Source organism: Nicotiana attenuata, unplaced genomic scaffold, assembly GCF_001879085.1.
Source record: "Nicotiana attenuata strain UT unplaced genomic scaffold, NIATTr2, whole genome shotgun sequence".
Lineage (NCBI taxonomy): Eukaryota > Viridiplantae > Streptophyta > Magnoliopsida > Solanales > Solanaceae > Nicotiana > Nicotiana attenuata.
In genome coordinates, this window is record NW_017673487.1 from 33,573 (window position 1) to 55,296 (window position 21,724).

Sequence of the window (21,724 nt, forward strand, 5' to 3'; positions counted from 1 at the left end):
CAATAGTGATTGGGTTCACATTCAAACATTAATAGACATTTAGTGAATTTTTCGAACACATTTACACTGTTTGAACAAAAACTACGTAGGTCGCAAGGTGGATCCGGTCCCGAGTAATAGGATAAGACTTCCCATTAAAAGGGAGCCAAATATCCTCATTAACAGCTTCATTGTAGAAGCTGAGAAAAAAAGAACATTGACATGTCCAGTTGTCCACCACCATTTGTGATCAAAGACTCCAGAGTCCCCCCATGCAGCTCAGCTATGGCTGAAACTGATTTGCCCATAACATTGACACACCCGCTTAAACTCACCTCCACCAAACTAACTACACAGCTCTGAAAGAGTGAAGAGCACCTCATCAGTTCAGCCGAGGAGTCCACTCAGCTCCAGATGAGTCAGTTTGGGGCAGAGTCTACCTACTAGGGAAATGATAGCATTGCCTACTCCAGTGCAGTTTCTAATAGCCAAAGATTGCAGTAAGTTGCAAGAAACCACCAATGGACATCCATTGGTTTTGTCTTTCACGCCAAAGCAGTTCACCAGGAAAGAGCCTTCAGCTTTTTACCACAATTCAAAAGTATACCAAAAACCCCAGCCAGGAAAACCCGAGGCATTCCTCTAACTGAAGGTTCTCAAGTGAGACTGAAGCTTTGGCAAAAACAACCAATCCATTATTCCATTATCTGAAAGGACAGGAATAAAAATGTCGCTGATGTTTAGTGCGTGGAGCTATACCTTCGTTAAAACATTGATGTTATGTTTAGTGCGTGGAGCTATACCTTCGTTAAAACATTGATGTTTGAATCTGTCAACCAACGGTAGTAGATTGTCCTAAATGCACCTTTTTAAGGTGAAAAACAAAGCTTAAGTTACTCTGAATTATGGAATCACCTGGACATTCTGTGCTGTCTCAATTTCCCCATGTAATTCCAACTCATACATTTCTCAACTTGCATCCTTATTTTCATCACTGATGCATTTTGGATCATGAACTTGCATGTTTCTATATTAAAGAAGCATATGTTTAATCTTTAACTTCTCCTAACTGCAAGAAAATGGAGAGCATTTCCAAAATAAGAAAGAAGAAACAGATATTACATCAGAACTGGATGAAACAATAAAGAACTTATGAGGTACAAGTATCTACAAGAACATGTTATATTTATGAATAGAGATTCAATTCTCTACCCATCAATGTATCTAAATTAGCCAAGGCTCTTTGTGCTTGACTTTTAGCCTGACTAATATCTATAAATTAGTCGAAAAGGCTTCTTTTTTTCTTTTCAGATGATAACATGTCGAAATGGGGGCATTTGGTAACAAAAGTTTCATTTTTCTTCTCAACACAGATGCTGAGATTACACATGGCTGTTTGAATTTGTTTTTTGGATTTGGTTTCTTCAAAACTTGCAAAACACAAATCCAGCCAGCTGAGAATCATGAATTATGCAGCTGTTTAATCATAAAGCCCCTCTTGTTCCCAGACATCGACCAGAAAGTCTACCATTTCCTGATAATTAAAATGCAGAACAGTCAGCAACTAGGTATGAGGAATACGGAAACAAAAAACTATTAAGCTAATTTGATTACTAACCGACAAAGGGATTGGTTGAGGGAAACGCTTATTGGTCCCTAGCAAAGTTTCGTAACTTGTATCAAAACTGCAATTTTATGATGGTAGAATAGACTTGTTAAAAATGTATATGTACAGTTAACTAAAATAGTATAATGTGCAATTGTTGAAATTAGTAGCACGATACCACTAATTTCAAAACCAAATTGTTTCAGGATTGTGTCGAATTGCCAGCAGAAACTACTAAGTCTAAAGACTTGAAGTTTCAAAACAATGGCCTGTAGGGGCTTCATTCATTTTCTTTCTTTCCTTTGTTATTTTTCCCTTTTAGTCAAAGAATCTTCATGCTTAGACTTCCAAATATGTGAAAAACATACCCTAATTTTGGTTCTCGAACTGAAGCACGCTTCTGTGATGTTTTACTTCCACACCAATGTTGCCTTGTTTGATTCCAAAGAAGTAGACCTGCTCCAGGCAATGTTTAATTCAGTGATACATAAAGAAAATACAGAGAGTATTAAACTTAATAAATTGAGCAAAGATTAACGGAACAGCACAAGAACATGCTTTAGAAGCTTAGTTATGCTCTCTCCAGTCTATGCCTCAAATAATGGAATTTCTGCAAAGCCCATTAGCCATTTTTTTGGCCGATAAGTAAATTAGTCATTTCTAGAAAAATGAAAGCTAATTAAGATCCCCTCCCCCTTTAAAATTAAAGGAAATAACCAAAAAAAAACATTGAGCTGATTTCTCGCGCATCAAGTGTTTACAACATTTTGGGTCAACCAATAGAAAAAAGGTGAAGAAATATGAACTTTTGCAAGAAAACCCCAATACAAAGCCATTTTTTGGCCCATTCATTGAGGGGATTTGAAGGGGAGCCTTGGAGCAATAGCAAAGTTGTCTCTGTGTGACCTATAGGTCACGGTTCGAACCGTGAAAGCAATCACTAATGCTTGCATTAGGGTAGGTTGTCCACATCACATCCCTTCCCCGGACCCTGCGTGAATGCTGGGATGCCTTGTGCATCGGGCTGCCCTTTCCATTGAGGCAGTTAGGCATGACAAAAAGAGGCAGTTGGGATCGCAAGGTGGGTCAAAGTTCAGGAGTTCCCCTTAAAAGCAAGTCAAGTCAAGAAATGTACTATCAGATATTTTTTAACTTTTTCGGTAGCAATCCCAGGAAAGTACCCTGCCAAGGGTTATCTACTCTTCCAAATTGTTATCATGATTTTTTGCCTCTGCATTTGCGTACAATAGTGAGACGTCATTGATTCCCATGCAGGATTAGTTGCTACTGGTAAACAATTAGGGGATTCGTATCAAAACAAAAGGAGATAAAAAGATGCACTTGCCATGATTTACAAATTCTGAAGTGTTGTTCGTGGTGCCAGAGTTACTGTGAGGATCAAGGGCAGGATTTGAAGTGCTAATTGATGAGATGCTTCTCTGGGAAGGAAATGTGCTATTCTCCATCTCGCCCGCACTACTGCTCCAAAAGTCGTCTCTTAAACTAGCTTTCCTCAACCGTTGGCTCGGAACTTTCAGTCTCTTGGATGGCCTATCCGCTGAAACAACATGGGGAGATTTCATACAGCATCCAAGACAACTTCTGCTCTGTTGCAACCGGGTTTATAACCATTGAAATTGATTAGTGGAGTAAAAAAATTTGATAACATAACTCCAACTAAATTCAACATTCTAAGTTTGGAACCCAATTCAGAACTAAACATAAACTGTGTCAAAGCATGGCCCATGGCCCATGCACTGTTCTGCAACCTTTTAGAAAGGACACCTGAAATGCCGTGGCGACTACATAAAGCAACTGACAATAGTTGATTCAGCTATAAATCCATGGACAACCTAGTAAGGCCTTAATAGGGGCATGTTACAAATTTAAGCTGCAGATGGGCATGAACAAACCATCGGCTATCATTAATCAAGTCACCAAAGAGTAGTGGCATACACAAATCAAAATATGGGAATCTATGGTCCCACAAATAATCACAAACATTGAGAACTTCAAAATCCAGGTATCAAGAACAACAAAGGATCTAAGAAACTGATAACTAAATGCATTTACAAATTACAAAGTTAATAGGAGTAGTTATTAAATTCTAGGTATTGATCTCAAAAGTGATTACTTATAGTTTCAGCACAAATTACTATCCTGCACCAAATATAAGACATAGGACAAAAGTAAACTCTTACATTACAAGAGCTTGGAATTTTTTCTTCAACTTTTCCATCACCAAACCAATAAGGACTCGAAAATATTCTCCAAAATACCAAAACTATGAATCCATGAATAACACCTATTATACATGGCTAGATGAAAGCTTTTCACGCTGTAGCTCAACAAGATAATTTTTTTAATAAGTAGGTAAAAAGAAAATTACATGCAGAATGTGTCCTTCAAGCAAGAAACACCTTAACATAACAGGCAAAGCATGAAAATAAAGGAACCTGATAAAGGAACCAGCTCATTTCTGTTTTATACACTTGCTTAGCCTCTGAGCAAGTAAAAGATTCCAAATCACCAAATAAAAGCCAAGAGCTGCAATTTACATAGGTTTGCTTAGCCATGTCTCATTTTCTTTAATTTCAAGAATAACAAAACTTTCCCTTTTTCTTTCCCAAAGAATACATATTATCCGCGCCTAAAGGCAGATCTAGGATTTTAATTCAATGAGAACATAATATATTCATTACTACCTTATGACCGTAGTTACAATCTTAGCAAAATATTCACATAAACTTTCACACACACCTCATATATATGGTTCAAGCTGAAGGCAGTAGTATGGCCACATGTGCCATACTACTTCATCCCTATCCGCAGGAGCAAATACAAAATAACAACTACTACTACGCCTCAATCCCAAACTCAAGTTGGGGTCGCACTTTGCTCCAATTAAGTTTATCTCAGGCCAATATTATACAGCAACAAAGATAGAAATAGAAAATGAAGACAGAAAACATCCCGGAGTGGCGGAGTGTTAGATTCAATAAATTATAGTTCAGAAAGACACACAGGGAAAGAATCGAGTTACTCACCCCATGCAAGCCAAGATACGGGATATCCAAGATGCAACTGATCTACAAAGTTGCATTTACAAGCAATAATCCGGCAAAACAAATAGGTTTTTCTCAAAGCTTATATCAACCTTTGGACCTCCAATATGGAAAGAAAACACATCTCCTACCTGCAGTAGAAGCTCAAAATAAGTGCAAAAATCAAAACTTTCCCTAATCAAATCAGTTAAGGTCGACTATATGAATCCCTTGTATTTATTCTGCTCTATTCAGATCAACTTTATTGGATAAATCCTCTATATCCTACACAACATATAAGTCTCTGAAACTGCCGACAATGCAGAAAACTAACAGGCAACAAAAAGTTGTCCTTTTTTTCTCTTCTTTTTATTACTATTAAGTCGTGTTAATTTCTTTGAAATAAAGAAGGAAGGGGATTTTTGGAATTCAAACCTATGGAAAATTGCCAAACAGGTTATGGGATGTGATTTTCTTGCCCGTTCTGCAAGCCTTGATCTTTGGGTCAATAAATAAACGCTGAAAAACGAAAGAAAAGTGAAATTCTTGATGGGTTTTTTCTCCTCCCTCTCTTTCTCTGTCCCTTGTTTCCTAGATTTGTAGATATATTAATTATCAGTCAAAAATTGGAGACACGGAAACAGTGAAGAAAAGGGAACAGTCGTGCTGAGCTGCTGGTGTGGCCAATGGTGCCGGGTAAAGGTATGGGTTGTGGGCCTGGTGGTCTTTTTCTTACTAGAATTAATTTATCTAGCAAAATGAGAACGTAAAGCGCCTGTATCTCAGTGGATAGAGCGTCTGCTTTCCTAAGCAGAAAGTCATTGGTTCTACCCCTACCTGGCGCGTCTTTTGGTTTTCCATCCTTTTTCTCCAATTGCTTTTCGGTCAACCAACTAATTGGACCAAGAGCTCTTTTGTGTGCTTGAGCTTAATTTTTAAATAAGCAATTCGTTAAAATTACTTAAATGCCCTGAAACTATCAAGACTAAATCAATTCGTACTATCTTTCTTTGTTTGTTTTTTCATGGGGTCAAAACAAATGAATAGGTGTAGATTCTCAAATCAAGTTGATTGCTAAGCTCTATTTTCTTGAAAGTAAGAGGTATTTATGTTTACCGGAAGAAACGCATGTTATTAACTAAAATAATTTGAACTTAATTCAAATATAAATTAATTTTTGTCTCAATTTAAAGCATCATTCTTCCTCACCCAAAGCCACCCACCACGAGAAAAGAAATAGATAACTCTACAAAGAACAAGAAAAGAGAGCTTACTTATTTGGATGGCAGAGACTGGAAATGGCGGAGGAAAGGAGAAAAAGAAAAGATTATGGAATTTGGAAGGCAGAGATTGGAAATGGCGGAGGAAAGGAGAAAAAGAAAAGATTGGGGTATTTTGGAAATTATACATAAGTATCAGGGATAGCAATGTACAATACTTGGTCAAAGAGGGGTGGCTTTTAAGCTAAAAAAAAGTTGGGATTACCCAACTTATCACTTTTGGCTTATTTTGGACTTTTTGGCTTAAAAGCATTTGACCTTTAAGCAGATTTTAAGTTTGCCAAACACCTCAATAAGCTAAAAAATAACTTAAAAGATGGTTTGACCAGCTTAAAAGCCAATCCAAACAGGCTCCAAGTGTTACATACAACCCCTAGGTTGTCACATACACCTCCCTTTTACGCCTAGGTATCACGTACAGCTAGGCACGCATGACTTTAAAACTCGTCACTAAGGCTTGTTTACTTATATATTCAGCATCTCTTCCGTATTTTATCGATGTAGAATTCGCCTAGGATATCACATACATCCCCCTTACGACTAGGTTGTCACAAAATCATAGCCGAAAAACGCCTCATCTTTCTTAAATTATTTAAGCAAAGACAATGTTGGATACGAATATAGTTTATCAGATTGTTATCCAGGATAGTCTCAAACATTTTTCATGAAAATCTTATATTCGAAGCTCAAGAAACTTATCTCCTTCAACACTTTGATGTTTATGATTAGTTAATCTTTTATTTTTCACAGCATATGTTGGTTCTCCAAAATATATAAGTCCATTTTGTCTCCATATCGAGAGTGCTACTCCTAGTAAGCCCATCACCTTTCATTATATGGTGAAGGATCGAATCACACCTATATAGTAAGATTTTTGTCCCAATTGTCCTTTTCCTCCCTTGAATGTAATAAAAAAAACGTTGGAAAAACCAAAATGAAACTGCACCGATTTTTTGGCCTAAAACATCCCTCAAAAATAGGGTGTCACATACACCTCCCTTTTACGCCTAGGTATCACATACATCTAGGCACGCATGACTTTAAAACTCGTCGCTAAGGCTTGTTTACTTATATATTTAGCATCTCTCCCGTATTTTGTCGATGTAGAATTCGCCTAGGATATCACATACATCCCCCTTATGACTAGGGTGTTGCAAAATCATAGCCGAAAAATGCCTCATCTTTCTTAAATTGTTTTAGCAAAAACAATGTTGGATACGAATATAGTTTATCAGATTGTTATCCAAGCTAGTCTCAAAAAATTTTCATGAAAATCTTATATTCGAGGCTTAAGAAACTTATCTCCTTCGACACTTTGATGTTTATGCTTAGTTAATCTTTTATTTTTCGCAGCATATGTTGGTTCTCCAAAACATATAAGTCCATTTTGTCTCCATATCGAGAGTGTTTTTCCTAGTAAGCCCATCACCTTTCATTATATGGTGAAGGATTGAATCACACCTATATAGTAATATTTTTGTCCGTATTGTCATTTTCCTCCCTTAAAGGTAATAAAAAGTGTTGGAAAAATCAAAATGAAACTGCACCGAGTTTTTGGCCTAAAACATCCTTCAACAATACATTAAATTTAAACAACATCCTAGTGCTACACAATAAACAGAAAAAATATCCCTAAACTATTTCTAAACATGGCAAGAATCGTCCATCCGTTATTCTTTGTTAAGAAACTAACGACTTAAACCAAAAAATGTGCCACTCACATGACTTCCCTGCTAATTCTCATATTATGTCCTCTCCCTGTCCATCTTCAACCTCTAGCGAAAAATATAGCTCCACTGACTAATTCAAAGTGGCACTCACGTGATTATGAAAGTCACAAGGACTTAATCTCAAACGTTGTGTAATTACATGTGTAGTAAAGGAGTATAAATTTATTTTTATAAATCCTTTTAATTCAAAGACACATCTAACATGCAATGAACCTTTTCAAACTCACTGCTCGCTTTCTTCTTCTTGGCTTCAAGTTGCTTCACAATCACTGCATCACCAAAAGATGTATAACCCAAAAGGAGGATGTATCGGTGAAGTGTGTTAATGTGATCCCAGTACGTGGCATTGAGGAAGCAACTGAAGCTAAGCAGCCTTATATTTAGGAAGTAGTTATTTCTATCTGAGACAGTGGAGTTAGTTGTAGATATCCACTTAATATGTTTGTGTTTCTATTATCCCCACATTTATTCACTTCCTAGAGGTTAGGTAGAAGTTATTAAGACTTTGTTTTATTTAAACTATCAGTAATATCATTTTTAGAAAGACTTTTAAGCTCCATATTTAGACATTGCAAGTTTTACTGCGTTAATTTTATCGGTAGTATCAGAGCCAGTTGACTACCACGATTTGTTTCCTCGTCTCAATTCCAGAAATTCCAAAATGCGTGACCTACCAACAACCATTCCAGTTGTTAAAGGAGACAATTATCCTTTTTGGTCTATCAAGACGAAGACAATGCTTGGATCCTACGACTTGTGGGAGGTAGTTCAGAATAGTTACGCCACCTACGAAGAGGCAGATAGACTAACAGCAACTCAAACGTACAGAGCTGAAGGAGAAGATAAAAAAGGATGCAAAGCCTTGTCAATGATTCAACAAGGCATAAATGACAGCGTGTTCCCTCGAATCATGGGTGCAAAGACATCCAAGGAAGCATGGAACGTGTTGCAAAAGGAGTTCCAAGGATCGAACCAAGCCATTGTTGTCAAAGTTCAAGCCTTGGGAAGAGATTTTGAAAATCTCACAATGAAGAACACAGAGAAGGTTGCTGATTTTTTCAGTCATGGCCAGACCATTTTGAACCAACTGAGGGCATATGGAGAAGATGTGAAAGAGCAGCAAGTTGTCGAAAAAATCTTAAGAGGTTACCGGCAAAATTTGACTCAGTTGTGACAGCAATTGAAGAGTTAAAAGATCCAAGTGAATATTCAAATCATGACTTAATGGGATCACTTTTATCCCATGAGCATAGATTGAAAAAATCTGAAGGTCAAAGCAATACAGAGCAAGCATTTCAAATGAGGTTGAATATTAATGGACGAGGAAAAGGTGTTGCAAGCAACCGGGGAAGGGGAAGAGGAGCTCGTGGTAGAGGAAGAGGACTGGAATCCTATCAGAAGCAAAGTGAACAGAAAATAGAGTATCCTGAATGCAAATTCTGCAAAAAGAAGAATCATGCAGAAGAAGACCGGTGGTTCAAAGAAGAGCGCAAATGTTGCAAATATCATAAGTATGGACATTTGACGAAAAATTGCAGAGAGAAGGGAGATGTAGCAAACTTCCAAGAAGAAACAAGTGAAATAAAAGAAGAAAATCTTTTCCATTCTTGCTTCATATGAACTATAGAAGCAACATAGGATGCGTGGTATCTTGACAGTGGATGCAACAACCACATGACTGGCAACAAGAAGTTATTTCATGAGCTAGATGAAAGAAAGAAGACGGTGATTACGCTGGGACATAACATCACAATCACTGCCACTAGCATCGGTAGTATCAAAGTGGAGATTCCTGAAGGAAAATAAATAATTTTGGGTGTCCTTTATGTACCTAAGATGCGATAAAATCTACTAAGCTTGGAACAAATGATGCAATCTGGTTATAGCATACTTTTTGAAGGAGGAGTTTGTCAAATTTTTGACAAATTTGGCAGCAGAATGTTTAGTTGCTCGATGATGACGAACAAGATATTTTCAGTGAGTTTTATGACTTCAGGTTCCTGTTTTTATATTTTTGCTACAAAAAAAAAATCAACATTATGGCATAAGAGATTTTTTTCATTTAAACTATGATGAGTTGAAGCATATGAGTAATATCAAAGCTATTGAAAGATTGCCTAGTCTCACACCAAGAACCAAATTGTGTGAAGCCTGCATTGCTGGAAAGCAACATCGGGAGAAGTTTGAGAAAGAAAAATCATTTAGAGCAACAAGAGCTCTCGCTTTAGTTCACGCAGATTTATGTGGACCAATGCACATAGAGTCTCTTAATGGAAGCATGTATTTTCTTTTACTCATTGATGGTTTCTCAAGGATGCAATGTGTATATTTTCTTAAAAGGAGTGAAGCGTATGAGATGTTCCGAAAGTTCAAGCTAGAAGTAGAAAATCATATGGGGCATAAAATACAAGCATTGAGGACAGATCAAGGAGGAGAGTTACTCCCAATAGAGTTTGAAAATTCTTGCTTGGAGCATGAAATTAAAAAATAATATGACGTGAGATACACACCACAACAAAATGGTATGGTGAAACGTCAAAATCGAACCATTGTCGAAGCAGCCAGGAGTTTACTCAACCAAGCAAAATTGCCAAAAGTGTTTTGGGCTAAAGCAGTAGCAACAACGATGTACACTTTCAATAGAACAACTTCAGCAACAAATAGAGAAAATACGGCATATGAACTCTGGTATGGAAAAGCTCCCAAAATTGATCATCTCAAAGTTTTTGGTTCTATTGCTTATGCTTGTCCAGCACTCTCTCGAAGCATGGTAAGATGTTATCATTTTCAATGATACCAAGTCCCGGCTTAGCACTTCTTCAGCTAAAATCAACAGGCTAGGTTTGGAACCCTTGTCGCAGCCCTCGAGAAGCTGGAAAGTACCCATGTGGCACACCATCCACAAGCACTCCAAAGTCTTCATTACATAAACATCCATGTATCAAATTCCGCCTTTATCACAAAAGCTCATTCGATCCAAAAAGATGCTTTCGCCATATCCTGACTTTCTTTTGACCTCTGTTCCCAGTGAGCTTCAAAGGAAATTTGATGATAAAAGTATTAAATGCATTTTTGTTGGATATGCAAAAATTGCAAAAGATTACAAGTTGTATGACCCCTTAAGCAAACAACAACAACCCAGTAAAATCCCACATAGTGGGGTCTGGAAGGGTAATGTGTACGCAGACATTACCCCTGCCCCGATAGGGCAGAGAGGCTATTTTCGATAGACCCTCGGCTCAGAAAGGGGAAATAAAAAATAAGAAAAGGGAATTCATTAGTAACTCCGGTAAAAAATGTTATAGTAACAGAAGCATAAAAACCAAAAGATGAATGACATGCAATAACAGTAACCAAAGTCTGAGGCCCGGGGCTAAGATAAACAGCAAGAATAGTGCGGGTTCAACATAAACTGCAAGCCATCTAAGATCAACCCTAATCCAACCCCGTCTCACCCCCGGTATGAAGTAAGGAAAGCTCTACTACCCCTATCCTACAACCCTAATGCTTGACCTCCAAGCCTTCCTATCAAGGGCCATGTCCGCGGAAATCTGCAGTCGTACCATGTCCTGCCTGATCACCTCTCCCCAATACTTCTTAGGTCTCCCTCTACCTCTCCTCGTACCCATCACGACCAACCGCTCACACCTCCTCACCGGTGCATCAAGGCTTCTCCTCTGCACGTGCCCGAACCACATGAGTCTCGCTTCCCGCATCTTGTCATTCACAGGGGACGCCCACCTTCTTCCGAATATCTTCATTCCTAATCTTGTCTATCCTAGTGTGCCCGCACATCCACCTCAGCATCCGCATCTCTGCTACTTTCATCCTCTGGATATGGGAGTTCTTAACCGGCCAACACTCTGCCCCATACAACATGGCCGGTCTAACCACAACTCTATAAAACTTACCTTTGAGTATCAGTGGCACTTTTTTGTCACACAAGACTCCAGATGCAAGCCTCCATTTCATCCAGCCCACCCATATGCGGTGAGTGACGTCCTCGTCGATCTCTCCGTCCCCCTGAATCACCGACCAAAGGTACTTGAAGCTATCTCTCTTGGGGATGACCTGTGACCCAAGCCTCACGTCCCCGCCTACTTCGCTCGACTCAGCGCTAAACTTGCACTCCAGGTACTCTGTCTTAGACCTGCTCAATTTGAAACCCTTAGACTCGAGAGTCCGTCTCCAAACCTCCAATCTCTTGTCAACACCGGCCCTCGTCTCGTCAATTAGAACTATATCATCAACAAATAACATACACCATGGCACCTCCCCTTGAATATGGTATGTCAAAGCGTCCATCACCAAGGCAAATAAGAACGGGCTAAGCGTAGAGCCTTGGTGTAATCCCATAACAACCGGGAAATGCTCCGAGTCGCCCCTCCCACAGTCCTAACCTTAGTCTTAGCTCCATCATACATGTCCTTGATCGCTCTTATGTAGGCTACCGGCACGCCCTTCGCCTCAAGACATCTCCAGAGCACCTCCCTAGAAACCTTGTCATATGCTTTCTCCAAGTCAATAAACACCATGTGCAGATTTTTCTTCTTATCCATGTACTGTTCCACCAACCTCCTAATAAGGTGGATAGCTTCCGTAGTGGAGCGGCCCGACTTGAACCCAAACTGATTGTCGGATATAGATGTCGTCTTCCTCATGCTCACCTCCACCACCCTCTCCCAGACTTTCATGGTATGGCTAAGTAACTTGATACCCCTATAATTGTTACAACACTGGATCTCACATTTGTTCTTGTACAACGGTACCACTGTACTCGACCTCCATTCCTCCGGCATCCACTTCGTCCTAAAAATTACATTGAACAACCCAGTCAACCATTCCAATCCTGCTCTACCCACATACTTCCAAAACTCAACCGGAATTTCATCTGGCTCGGTCGCTCTACCCCTACTCATCTTACGCAAAGCCCCCACGACCTCCTCCACCTTAATGCGCCCGCAATACCTAAAATCTCGGAGACTCTCCGAATGCCCCAAGGCCCCTAACGCTATATCCCGGTCCCCCTCCTCATTTAGAAGACCATAAAAGTACGTCTGCCATCTCTGCTTAATCTGGGGCTCTCCCATCAATACTCTACCATCCTCGTCTTTGATGCACCTTACTTGGTCCAGATCCCAGGCCTTCCTCTCCCTCGCTTTAGCCAGCCGAAACAACTTCCTGTCCCCGCCTTTCTCCCCTAATTCCTCGTATAGATGGCTAAACGTTGCATCTTTAGCCTCCGTGACCGCCAGCTTTGCCTCCTTCCTAGCCACTTTGTACCTCTCTCTATTCGCTCTCCTCTCCTCCTCGCTTGTGCTCCCAGCCAACTTCGCGTACGCTACATTCTTCGCCTCCACTTTACCTTGGACTATGTCGTTCCACCACCAGTCTCCTTGGTGTCTGCCAGAAAAAGCCTTCAATACACCTATCACCTCTCTCGCCGCCTCCCTCACATAGTTCGCCGTCGTTGACCACATAGTGTTCGCGTCTCCACTACTCCTCTAAGCTCCCATAGCGGATAACCTCCCCTCCAACTCCTGGGCTTTATCCTTGGTTAAAGCTCCCCATCTAATCCTCGGTCGGCCACGAGCATACCTATTCTTCCTCTTCATCATAATGCCGATGTCCATCACTAAGAGCCTATGCTGAGTCGCGAGGGTATCTCCCGGGATAACCTTGCAATCCTTGCACAACCCTCTATCACACCTTCTGAGGAGAAGGTAATCGATCTGAGTCTTCACTGCCAAACTTTGGAAAGTAACCAGATGCTCCTCCCTCTTCGGAAAAGTCGAGTTTGCAATCACCAGCTCGAAAGACTTAGCGAAGTCTAACAGCGAAGTACCTCCTCCGTTCCTATCCCCAAGGCCAAAGCCACCATGCACCTCGCCATAACTACCAGCAGCCGCCCCAATATGGCCATTAAAATCCCTCCAATAAATAACCTTTCAGTAGGTGGAATACTACGCACAATCTCGTCCAAGCCCTCCCAAAAACGCCTCTTAACCTCCTCATCCAAGTCCGCTTACGGCGCGTAAGCGCTAACTACATTGAGGGTGCACTCACCAATCACCAACTTAATAAATATTAGCCTATCATTCACTCGTCTAACCTCAATCACAGACTCTCTAAGATCCCTATCCACCAAGATACCCACTCCATTCTTACCCCTCACGACTCCAGAGTACCACAACTTATACCCGTCCGCATTCTTCGCCTTCGATCCTGCCCACCTAGTCTCCTGGACACAAGTTATATTAACCTTTCTCTACTGGAGGATCTTTGCCAACTCAATAGACTTGCCCGTCAGCGTGCCTATGATCCACGACCCGATCCTCAATCTACAAGCTCCCTCTTTCCCTTTACCCTCCTTTCCTCTCGTCCCAACCCCTGACCCCCTCCTCACCCCCCTTCTCACCCCCTGCACCCCTCGAGGACATGACCTTACTCTACCATCCCACACCACAGCCACTATACCTACGGCAAACTCCGAAAGACACTAACACGGACCCAAACTAGAAAATAACTGGTTGCAACTACAAGTATTCTAATAATATGCTTAAAGTGATGTTAACTAAACAGCCACAAATTAACTAACATAGAGAAAGAGACAAGAAAATGGGAGGTACCAACTCCCGGTGGAAAGAACCTGGAAATATGACTTGATGCACCCGGTGATGCTCCGCTCTACTCGCCCGTATGCCTCGTGCTTGCCTGGGCAGCTGCAGCAATTCCCGCGAATATAACCTGTGTGATTTGGGACCCGATGTCCAGCCCTTTGTGACTGCCAAATGGCCTGCTTTGCTACGCTTGCCCGTGCACCTCCCACCCGTCACCAAACAGCCACCAAAAGTGCTACCTGAAACACACACAACAAACCACAGGACCAAGAAAAGGAGAGGACTGTCACCGAAACGATCTTCGGAAAACAGTGCTTGTCCGAGAACTAGTGGTGCGATGAGGAAAGGTTTGAAGAAAGGGAAACATAGAGGAAGGTGGTGTGGTTGGGCCGGAAAAGCAGAAGAAAGACGAGACGGTGCCGGTGGGTCGCCGATCGCTGGCCTAGCTGCTGCTAGGGTTAAAAGAAAGGGGAAGAAAGAGAGAGATGCGGGGAGAGAGAAAGGAGAGAGAAAGAAGAGAGAAATAGAGGGACGAGTACTTACCTAGTTCACCTGGACGAGTGCCGGCGTTGGGATTTGCCGATGGAGATGGAGATGTTACCGTTAGGCTTATCGAAGAGAGAGAAGTCCCTTTTTAATAGAGATATTATTTTTTATGAAAATAATATTTGGGATTGGATTACAAGCGTTGTAGAGATAGGTGAAACAAGTAAAATGGCCTTCTTGAACTAGAAGAAAAAGATAAGGGCGAGAAGTCTGGGAGATAAATAGGGATTATGATGCATTCTACACTCCTTCTTACTTGGGTTTTGATTAGACATGTGTACAAAATAGTCCGAAAGGCTTACGTGTTGTACTTGATTGCAGGGTTTGATCAACAATATGACAATTCGTCAAAACCAGCTCAAAAAGGAGTGAAACATGCACAAGTACCAAGAACAAGTCCAAGCTCAGTACAACCGGACCAATGCGGCCGCACTCCATTCTGTGTGGCCCGCAAAGAAGAGGTTCAGAGAGTACTCATCTCAGGCAGCAAAGTAATGCGGCCGCACTCCATTATGTGCGGTCCGCAAAGAAGAGGTTCAGAGAGTGCTCATTTCAGGCAGCCAAGTAATGCGGCCGCACTCCATTCTGTGCGGTCCGCATTGACTTCATTACGGCCGCACTCGTTTTTGTGCGGTCCGCAAAGCTCAAGTTCAGAGAGTTGTCAAGTTGGAGGAACATTGCCAATGCGGTCAACATTCCATTTTGTGCGGACTGCAACAGGAGCCACCGCGGCTGCGGTGCATTTTGTGCGGCCCGCGGTGGCCAAGTTCAGAGAGCAAAAATTTCAGCCAAGAGCCTTAGTGCGGCCGCACTCGATTTTGTGTGGTCCGCACTAGCCCCATATGGGTATTTTTGTCCAGAATTTTTGGCCTAGTATAAATAGTTTCTTTTCCCATTTTTAGGTCATCAGTTATAATTTTAAGATGAGTTGCGCTCGTGAATAGTGTTCTTTTACTGTTTTGAGTAATCTTACAATAGTTTTATCATTGAATCTTCAAGTTTCAATTAGTAATTAATTATTATGGGTTTTTCTTCATCTATTTCTTTGTTTTCCTATATTATCATGAGTAGCTGACCCATTAGTTAGGGTTGTGGCTCAACCCTAGTATGGGTAATTGATGGGTCTTGTGTTTTAAGGCTTGAATGTCTATGGGTGTTAGATATTTGGATTAATTTATGGTTTTAATGTTGAATTAGTGGTTGCAAACACTAGTTTATGCCTAGTTAACTTGGGCTCTTCTTGAGAAAGAGAGCCTAAGTCTATAAAAATTAGTCCAACAAGGAATTGGGGCGTACCCAAGAGATTGATATCCCCAATTAAAGGGTTAAACCGAGAGATTGTAATACCCGACTTGAACCTCAATTGCTTGCACAAATGATCATACCGAATTGATCTTGAGAAAGCCAATTAGGGAAAAATCACTCGAACTACCGAGAGGTATAGAGTGAGTAGAATCGTGCAATGGTTATATCGTAATTCCCAAGTATGACAACCTAGCCTTAGACACGAGAACCCGTCAAGTATCCACCTAGGAGAAAGTCACTCCCCTAGTGCCTTTTAACTAATTAGACAACCTTCAATAGTATTCTCTTAGCTTAAGTTAGCATCTTAGTAGTATAAACTTAGAAGTAATATCAAAACCAAATATGTTTAGAAGTGCAATTAGGAACAATTACGCAACTCCAATTTAGATAGAAACTCAATTCCTATCTCTAGCTCCCTGTGGAAATCGATCCCGACCTTCTCGGGTAAAAGCTGCTTCGACCACTCTTGCTACTTTATAGTAGTACAGGGTTGTGTACCCAATGTTGATGGGCTTCGGGAGTTGATTCTAGAGGAGGCCCATGGTTCGCAGTATTCCATTCACCCGGGTGCCGCGAAGATGTACCAGGATTTGAGACAACACTATTAGTGGAGGCGAATGAAGAAAGATATAGTTGAGTTGTAGCTCGGTGCCTTAATTGTCAGCAGGTGAAGTACGAGCACCAGAGACCGGATGGATTGCTTCAGCAGATAGAGATTCCGGAGTGGAGGTGGGAGTGGATCACCATGGACTTCGTATCTGGGCTCCCACGGACTTTGAAGAGGTTCGATGCCATTTGGGTTATTGTGGATCGGCTAACCAAGTCCATGCATTTCATTCCTGTGAGTACTACCTATTTTTCGGAGCGGTTGGCAGAGATTTATATCCGGGAGATTGTCCGTCTACATGGTATTCCAGTTTCCATCATTTCAGAGAAAGGTACTTAGTTCACATAACGGTTTTGGAGAGCCGTACAACATGAGTTAGGTACTCGGCTGGAGTTGAGCACAACATTTCACCCTCAGAAGGACGGACAGTCCGAGCGTACTATTCAGATTATTGAGGATATGCTCCGTGCGTGTGTGACTGAGTTTGGAGGGTCTTGGGATCAGTTCTTGCCATTGGCGGAGTTTGCCTACAACAACAACTATCAGTCCAACATTCAGATGGCACCGTATGAGGCTTTATATGGTAGGCGGTGTAGATCTCCGGTGGGTTGGTTCGAGCCGGGTGAGGCTAGGTTATTGGGCACAGACTTGGTACAGGATGTCTTGGAGAAGGTTAAGGTGATTCAGGATAGACTCCGTACAGCCCAGTCCAGACAGAAGAGTTATGCGGACCGGAAGGTTCGTGATGTTTCCTACATGGTTGGAGAGCGGGTTCTACTTCGGGTTTCGCCTATGAAGGGCGTTATGAGATTTGGAAGAAAGGGAAGCTGAGTTCGAGGTTTATTGGCCCTTTGAGATTTTGAGGCGTGTTGGGGAGGTTGCTTATGAGCTTGCCTTACCTCCCAGCCTGGCAGGAGTTCATCCGGTATTTCATGTTTCGATGCTCCATAGGTATCACGGTGACCCGTCGCACGTGTTGGACTTCAGTTCGGTCCAGTTGGACAAGGATCTATCTTATGTTGAGGAGCTAGTGGCGATATTGGATAGGCAGATTCGAAAGCTGAGGTCAAAGAACATTGCATCTGTGAAGGTTTAGTGGCGGGGTCAGCCGGTCGAGGAGGCGACCTGGGAGACCGAGCAGGATATGCGCAGCCGTTACCCTCATCTTTTCACTACTTCAGGTATGTCTCTATGCTCGTTCGAGGACGAACGAATATTTAACCGTGGGAGGATGTAACGACCCGGCCGGTCGTTTTTAGAATTTACGCCCCGATCCCCTATTAACTGCTTTCCCCGTGTTCATTTCTGCTATTTTGAATTGCCGGGATGTTCGGTTTTGAGTTTCGGAGAGTTTTGGGACACTTAGTCCCTAAATGAGAGCTTAAGTGTTGGAAATTTGACCGTAGTTAGAACAGTGTGAAGACAACCTCGGAATGGAATTTCGATGGTTCCGTTAGCTTCGTTGGGTGATTTCGGGCTTAGGGGCGTGATCAGATTGCATTTTGGAGGTCCGTAGCTAAATTAGGCTTGAAATGCCGAAAGTTGGATTTTTGAAGTTTTCGGTTCGATAGTGAGATTTTGATCCGAGGGTCGGAATGGAATTCCGGAAGTTGGAGTAGCTCCGTAGTGTTGAATGTGATGTGTGTGCAAAATTTCAGGTCATTCGGACGAGGTTTGATAGACTTTTTGATCGAAAGCGTAAATTTTGAGTTTTTGAAGTTCTTAGGCTTGAATTAGATGTTAAATTGGTGTTTCGATGTTGTTTTAGGTGTTTTAAGGATTGTTATAAGTTTTGGCCGTGGTATTAAACTTGTTTGTGTTTTTGGTTGAGGTTCCGGGGGCCTCGGGTGAGTTTCGGGTGCTTGACGGAAGTTGAATTTGGACTTAGGAAGATTTTTGCATTGCTGAACCTGTCATAACAGCACCTGCATGTGTGGGACCGTAGGTGCAGCGCCGCAGAAGCGGCTATTGTACCGCAGAAGCGGAAATTTGGTCCAGCTCCAGGAGCCGCAGGTGCGAGAAGGTTAACGCACCTACGAGACCGCAGGTGCGGAAAATGTGTCGCAGAAGCGGAAAATTGATTTAAGTGAGAAGTCGCAGGTGCGACCTTGGCTCCGCAGAAGCGGGACCGTAGGTGCGGTCCCAGGACCGCAGATGCGGTTTTACTGGGCAGAAAAGGGGCAGAATCGAGGGTTTTGTTCAAAACTTGGAAAAATCAAATTTGGAGCTCGGGGTAGGGCGATTTTGTGAGGTTTTTGAAGAGAAGATCATTGGGTAGCGATTACTTGTTCCTTTCTAGTTATATTCCATTAATCTTATCTTAGTTTTGTCAAATTCTGATTTGGAGATGAAAATTGAGAAAAATGGGAAGAAATTTCTTAGACCTAGAATTCGAATTTTGATGGGGAATTTGATCTTGGTTTTGGATAATTTTGGTACGCATGAACTCGTGAAAGTATGAGGATTCTGAAAATATAAATTTTACCCAATTCCGAGAGGTAGGCCCGAGGGGCATTTTGGTCATTTCACCTAATTTCGCGCATTAGCTTAGAATTTATTTGTAGAATTAGTTACTTGAAGTATTATTTACATTATGCAATTGAATTGAATAGATTTGGGCCATTTGGAGTCGAATACTCGTGGCAAGAACGTGGTTTCGGGTTGATTTTGAGCTGGTTCGAGGTAAGTGGCTTGTCTAACCTTGTGTGGGGGACATTCCCCCTAGGTTTGGTATTGTTGTTATATGAATTCCTTGTACGTGAGGTGACGAGTGCATACACGTGCTAATTGTTGGAAACCCATTTTTCATTAAGTAAATTAACTGTGTTTCTTTCTTCTTGAACATTTCTTGTATTTTAAGCCTACTGCGTAGTTTAGGGAAGCATGCTTAAATGTATTAATTGTCCTATCTGCTTAAACTATTATTTTTTTGTGAACTATGTGCACCATGTTAGGTTAGAATTACATGTCCATTTTGATATTAATTGTTGAGTTGATTATCCTTGTGTTGTTGTTGCGTGTTTACATTAGGACTACGGGCGGTTCCCAGTAGATCCCCCTTGTTTGTTTATTTGGGACTACGGATGTATTCCGGTAGATCCCCACTGCACATTTATATTTGGGGACTACGGATCGAGATTCTGGTAGATCCCCGACGCACTATGAGTTGGACTACGGGACGACACCCGGGAGATCTACTGGACATTTACATTTGGGGGCTACAGGACGGTATCCTGGTAGATCCCCGATTTGCTGGTATTTACATTTGGGGGCTACTGGACGGTATCCTGATAGATCCCCAGTTTGCTGGATATTTACATTTGGGGGCTACAGGACGGTATCCTGGTAGATCCCCGGTTTGCTGGATATTTACATTTGGGGGCTACAGGACGGTATCCTGGTAGATCCCCAGTTTCCATTTCTGTGTTGAGCTATATTCTTTCTGCGTTATTTTCTCTGTTGTAATTGTTGTTATCTTTATCATTATACTGTGTTACTTCATACTGTTTCGCTCTTGAATGAAATTGTGGATTCTTCCCTTGATATTGTTGTTTTTCTTTTATTTTGGGACTACGGATGAGTGTTTCGGGAGATCCTGTGCGCATATATTGAATTTGACTGTAGTGCGGGATACCAAGAGATCCCCAGCACATATATTGAGGATACTAATAGATCCTCGGGATACCAGGAGATCCCTAGTACATATATCGAGGATACCAAGAGATCCTCGGGATACCAAGAGATCCCCAGCACGTATATTGAGGATACCAAGAGATCCTCGGGATACCAAGAGATCCCCAGCACACATATTGAGGATACTAAGAGATTCTCGGGATACTGAGAGATCCTTAGTTGTTATCTCTGCGTTGAGCTGTATTTGTTTTCCTTGATTGCCTTGTTTCTGTTAAGGTTGCCGTTGTTCTCCTATCCTGTGTTACCTTTTTACTGCTGCACTTAAGTATACTGTCTTATTCTACACTGTTATTATATCTTGTATTTCCTTTAACCTCAATAGGGCCCCGACCTTCCTCGTCACTACCCGATCGAGGTTAGGCTTGGCACTTACTGAGTACTACTGTGGTGTACTCATGCCCTTCCTGCGCATGTTTTTCATGTGTAGATCCAAGTTTTTCGACTCAGCCCTACTATCCTTGAGGCGGAGTGATCCATCAGAGACTTCGAGGTATGTCTGCCGCGTCTGCAGACCGAGGAGTCCCTTTCCATTCTTGCGCATAGTATTTGGCCTTCTGTATTTATTTTTGTTTAGACACTCCGGAGTTAGAACATTGTAGTTATTCCATAGCTTGTTATTTCATGAGATTCCGGATTTTGGAAAATGTAGTTCATTATAAGAGTTTGATTTGTATTATTTCTGCAGTTTGGATAGTTTATTTCTGTTATTTCTTTTTCCACAAATTGTTAGGTTTACCTAGTCGTAGAGACTAGGTGCCGTCACGACAGTTAACGGAGGGCGAACTTGGGTCGTGACAGGTTATAACCGGAATAAATCTTAGCATGGTGCAGATTTCTTGCCCATGGTCTACTTGTTAAATGAAGACAATTTGATACTTCATCGGAATAAAATATCCCATATCTGTATACTCAATTATGACAACAACAATTTCTGTTTACAATTCTTACTTTTCTCCTTTAATTTTTCTAAGATCTTCATCTCTTTCTCTATTTCAGATTGGCAACCAACTTCCTTGGCGTATTCAATTAATTATCCGCAATTGAGATTTTCAAGCAAACGCTGAAGTCCTAGCTATGTTTTTCCCTCGAGGTTCAAGACAATCGGAGAGGGAATATAGTACGGGGATTTGTGATGAAGTCATGTGAGCGCCGTTAGTATCTTGACAAAGGATAACAGAAGGACGATTCTTGTCATCTTTAGAATAAGTTTAGGGATGTTTTCTGTTCATTTTGTAGCACAAGGATGTTGTTTAAACTAGTGTATTCGTCCGCGCTTCGCGCGATCATTATAAAAAATCAGAATATTAAAGAAAT

At 41.4% G+C, this 21,724-nt stretch overlaps 2 protein-coding genes across 3 annotated transcripts; both read right to left on the reverse strand.

The window, feature by feature from the left end:
• Positions 1–1,049: 1,049 nt before the first annotated feature.
• On the reverse strand, positions 1,050–5,372 carry LOC109216511. Of its 2 annotated transcripts, XM_019380675.1 has the most exons (7): positions 5,065–5,372; positions 4,633–4,781; positions 4,042–4,132; positions 2,931–3,192; positions 1,954–2,041; positions 1,598–1,664; positions 1,050–1,513 (listed from the first exon to the last, which is right to left on the reverse strand). In XM_019380675.1, exons 2-7 carry the CDS (start codon positions 4,686–4,688, stop codon positions 1,460–1,462), a joined length of 618 nt encoding a protein of 205 aa, XP_019236220.1. In that variant the 5' UTR covers positions 4,689–4,781; positions 5,065–5,372; the 3' UTR covers positions 1,050–1,459. The 2 variants fall into 2 exon arrangements, with proteins under 2 accessions (XP_019236220.1, XP_019236221.1); XM_019380676.1 differs by lacking the exon at positions 4,042–4,132 and having other exon boundaries at positions 2,931–3,187; positions 5,065–5,360.
• A 7,771-nt stretch (positions 5,373–13,143) lies between these two features.
• Positions 13,144–14,079, reverse strand: LOC109216502 (craniofacial development protein 2-like). Its single transcript, XM_019380664.1, has 3 exons — positions 14,006–14,079; positions 13,669–13,872; positions 13,144–13,570 (listed from the first exon to the last, which is right to left on the reverse strand). The coding sequence occupies exons 1-3, from the start codon at positions 14,077–14,079 to the stop codon at positions 13,144–13,146; spliced, it is 705 nt and encodes a 234-aa protein (XP_019236209.1).
• Positions 14,080–21,724: the final 7,645 nt, after the last annotated feature.

What these genes read in the sequence shown, in the direction of transcription:
- LOC109216511 (XM_019380675.1), bottom strand. Translation starts at nt 4,688, where the DNA reads ATGCAACTTTGTAGATCAGTTGCATCTTGGATATCCCGTATCTTGGCT. An exon ending in TTCAGAATTTGTAAATCATG is followed by an intron (nt 2,042 to 2,930) that starts GCAAGTGCATCT and finishes TGCCTGGAGCAG; the next exon opens with GTCTACTTCTTTGGAATCAA. An exon ending in GTTCGAGAACCAAAATTAGG is followed by an intron (nt 1,665 to 1,953) that starts GTATGTTTTTCA and finishes ATAAAATTGCAG; the next exon opens with TTTTGATACAAGTTACGAAA.
- LOC109216502 (XM_019380664.1), bottom strand. Translation starts at nt 14,079, where the DNA reads ATGTCCTCGAGGGGTGCAGGGGGTGAGAAGGGGGGTGAGGAGGGGGTC. An exon ending in TGGGACGAGAGGAAAGGAGG is followed by an intron (nt 13,873 to 14,005) that starts GTAAAGGGAAAG and finishes CCAGGAGACTAG; the next exon opens with GTGGGCAGGATCGAAGGCGA. An exon ending in GTAGTTAGCGCTTACGCGCC is followed by an intron (nt 13,571 to 13,668) that starts GTAAGCGGACTT and finishes TATTTATTGGAG; the next exon opens with GGATTTTAATGGCCATATTG.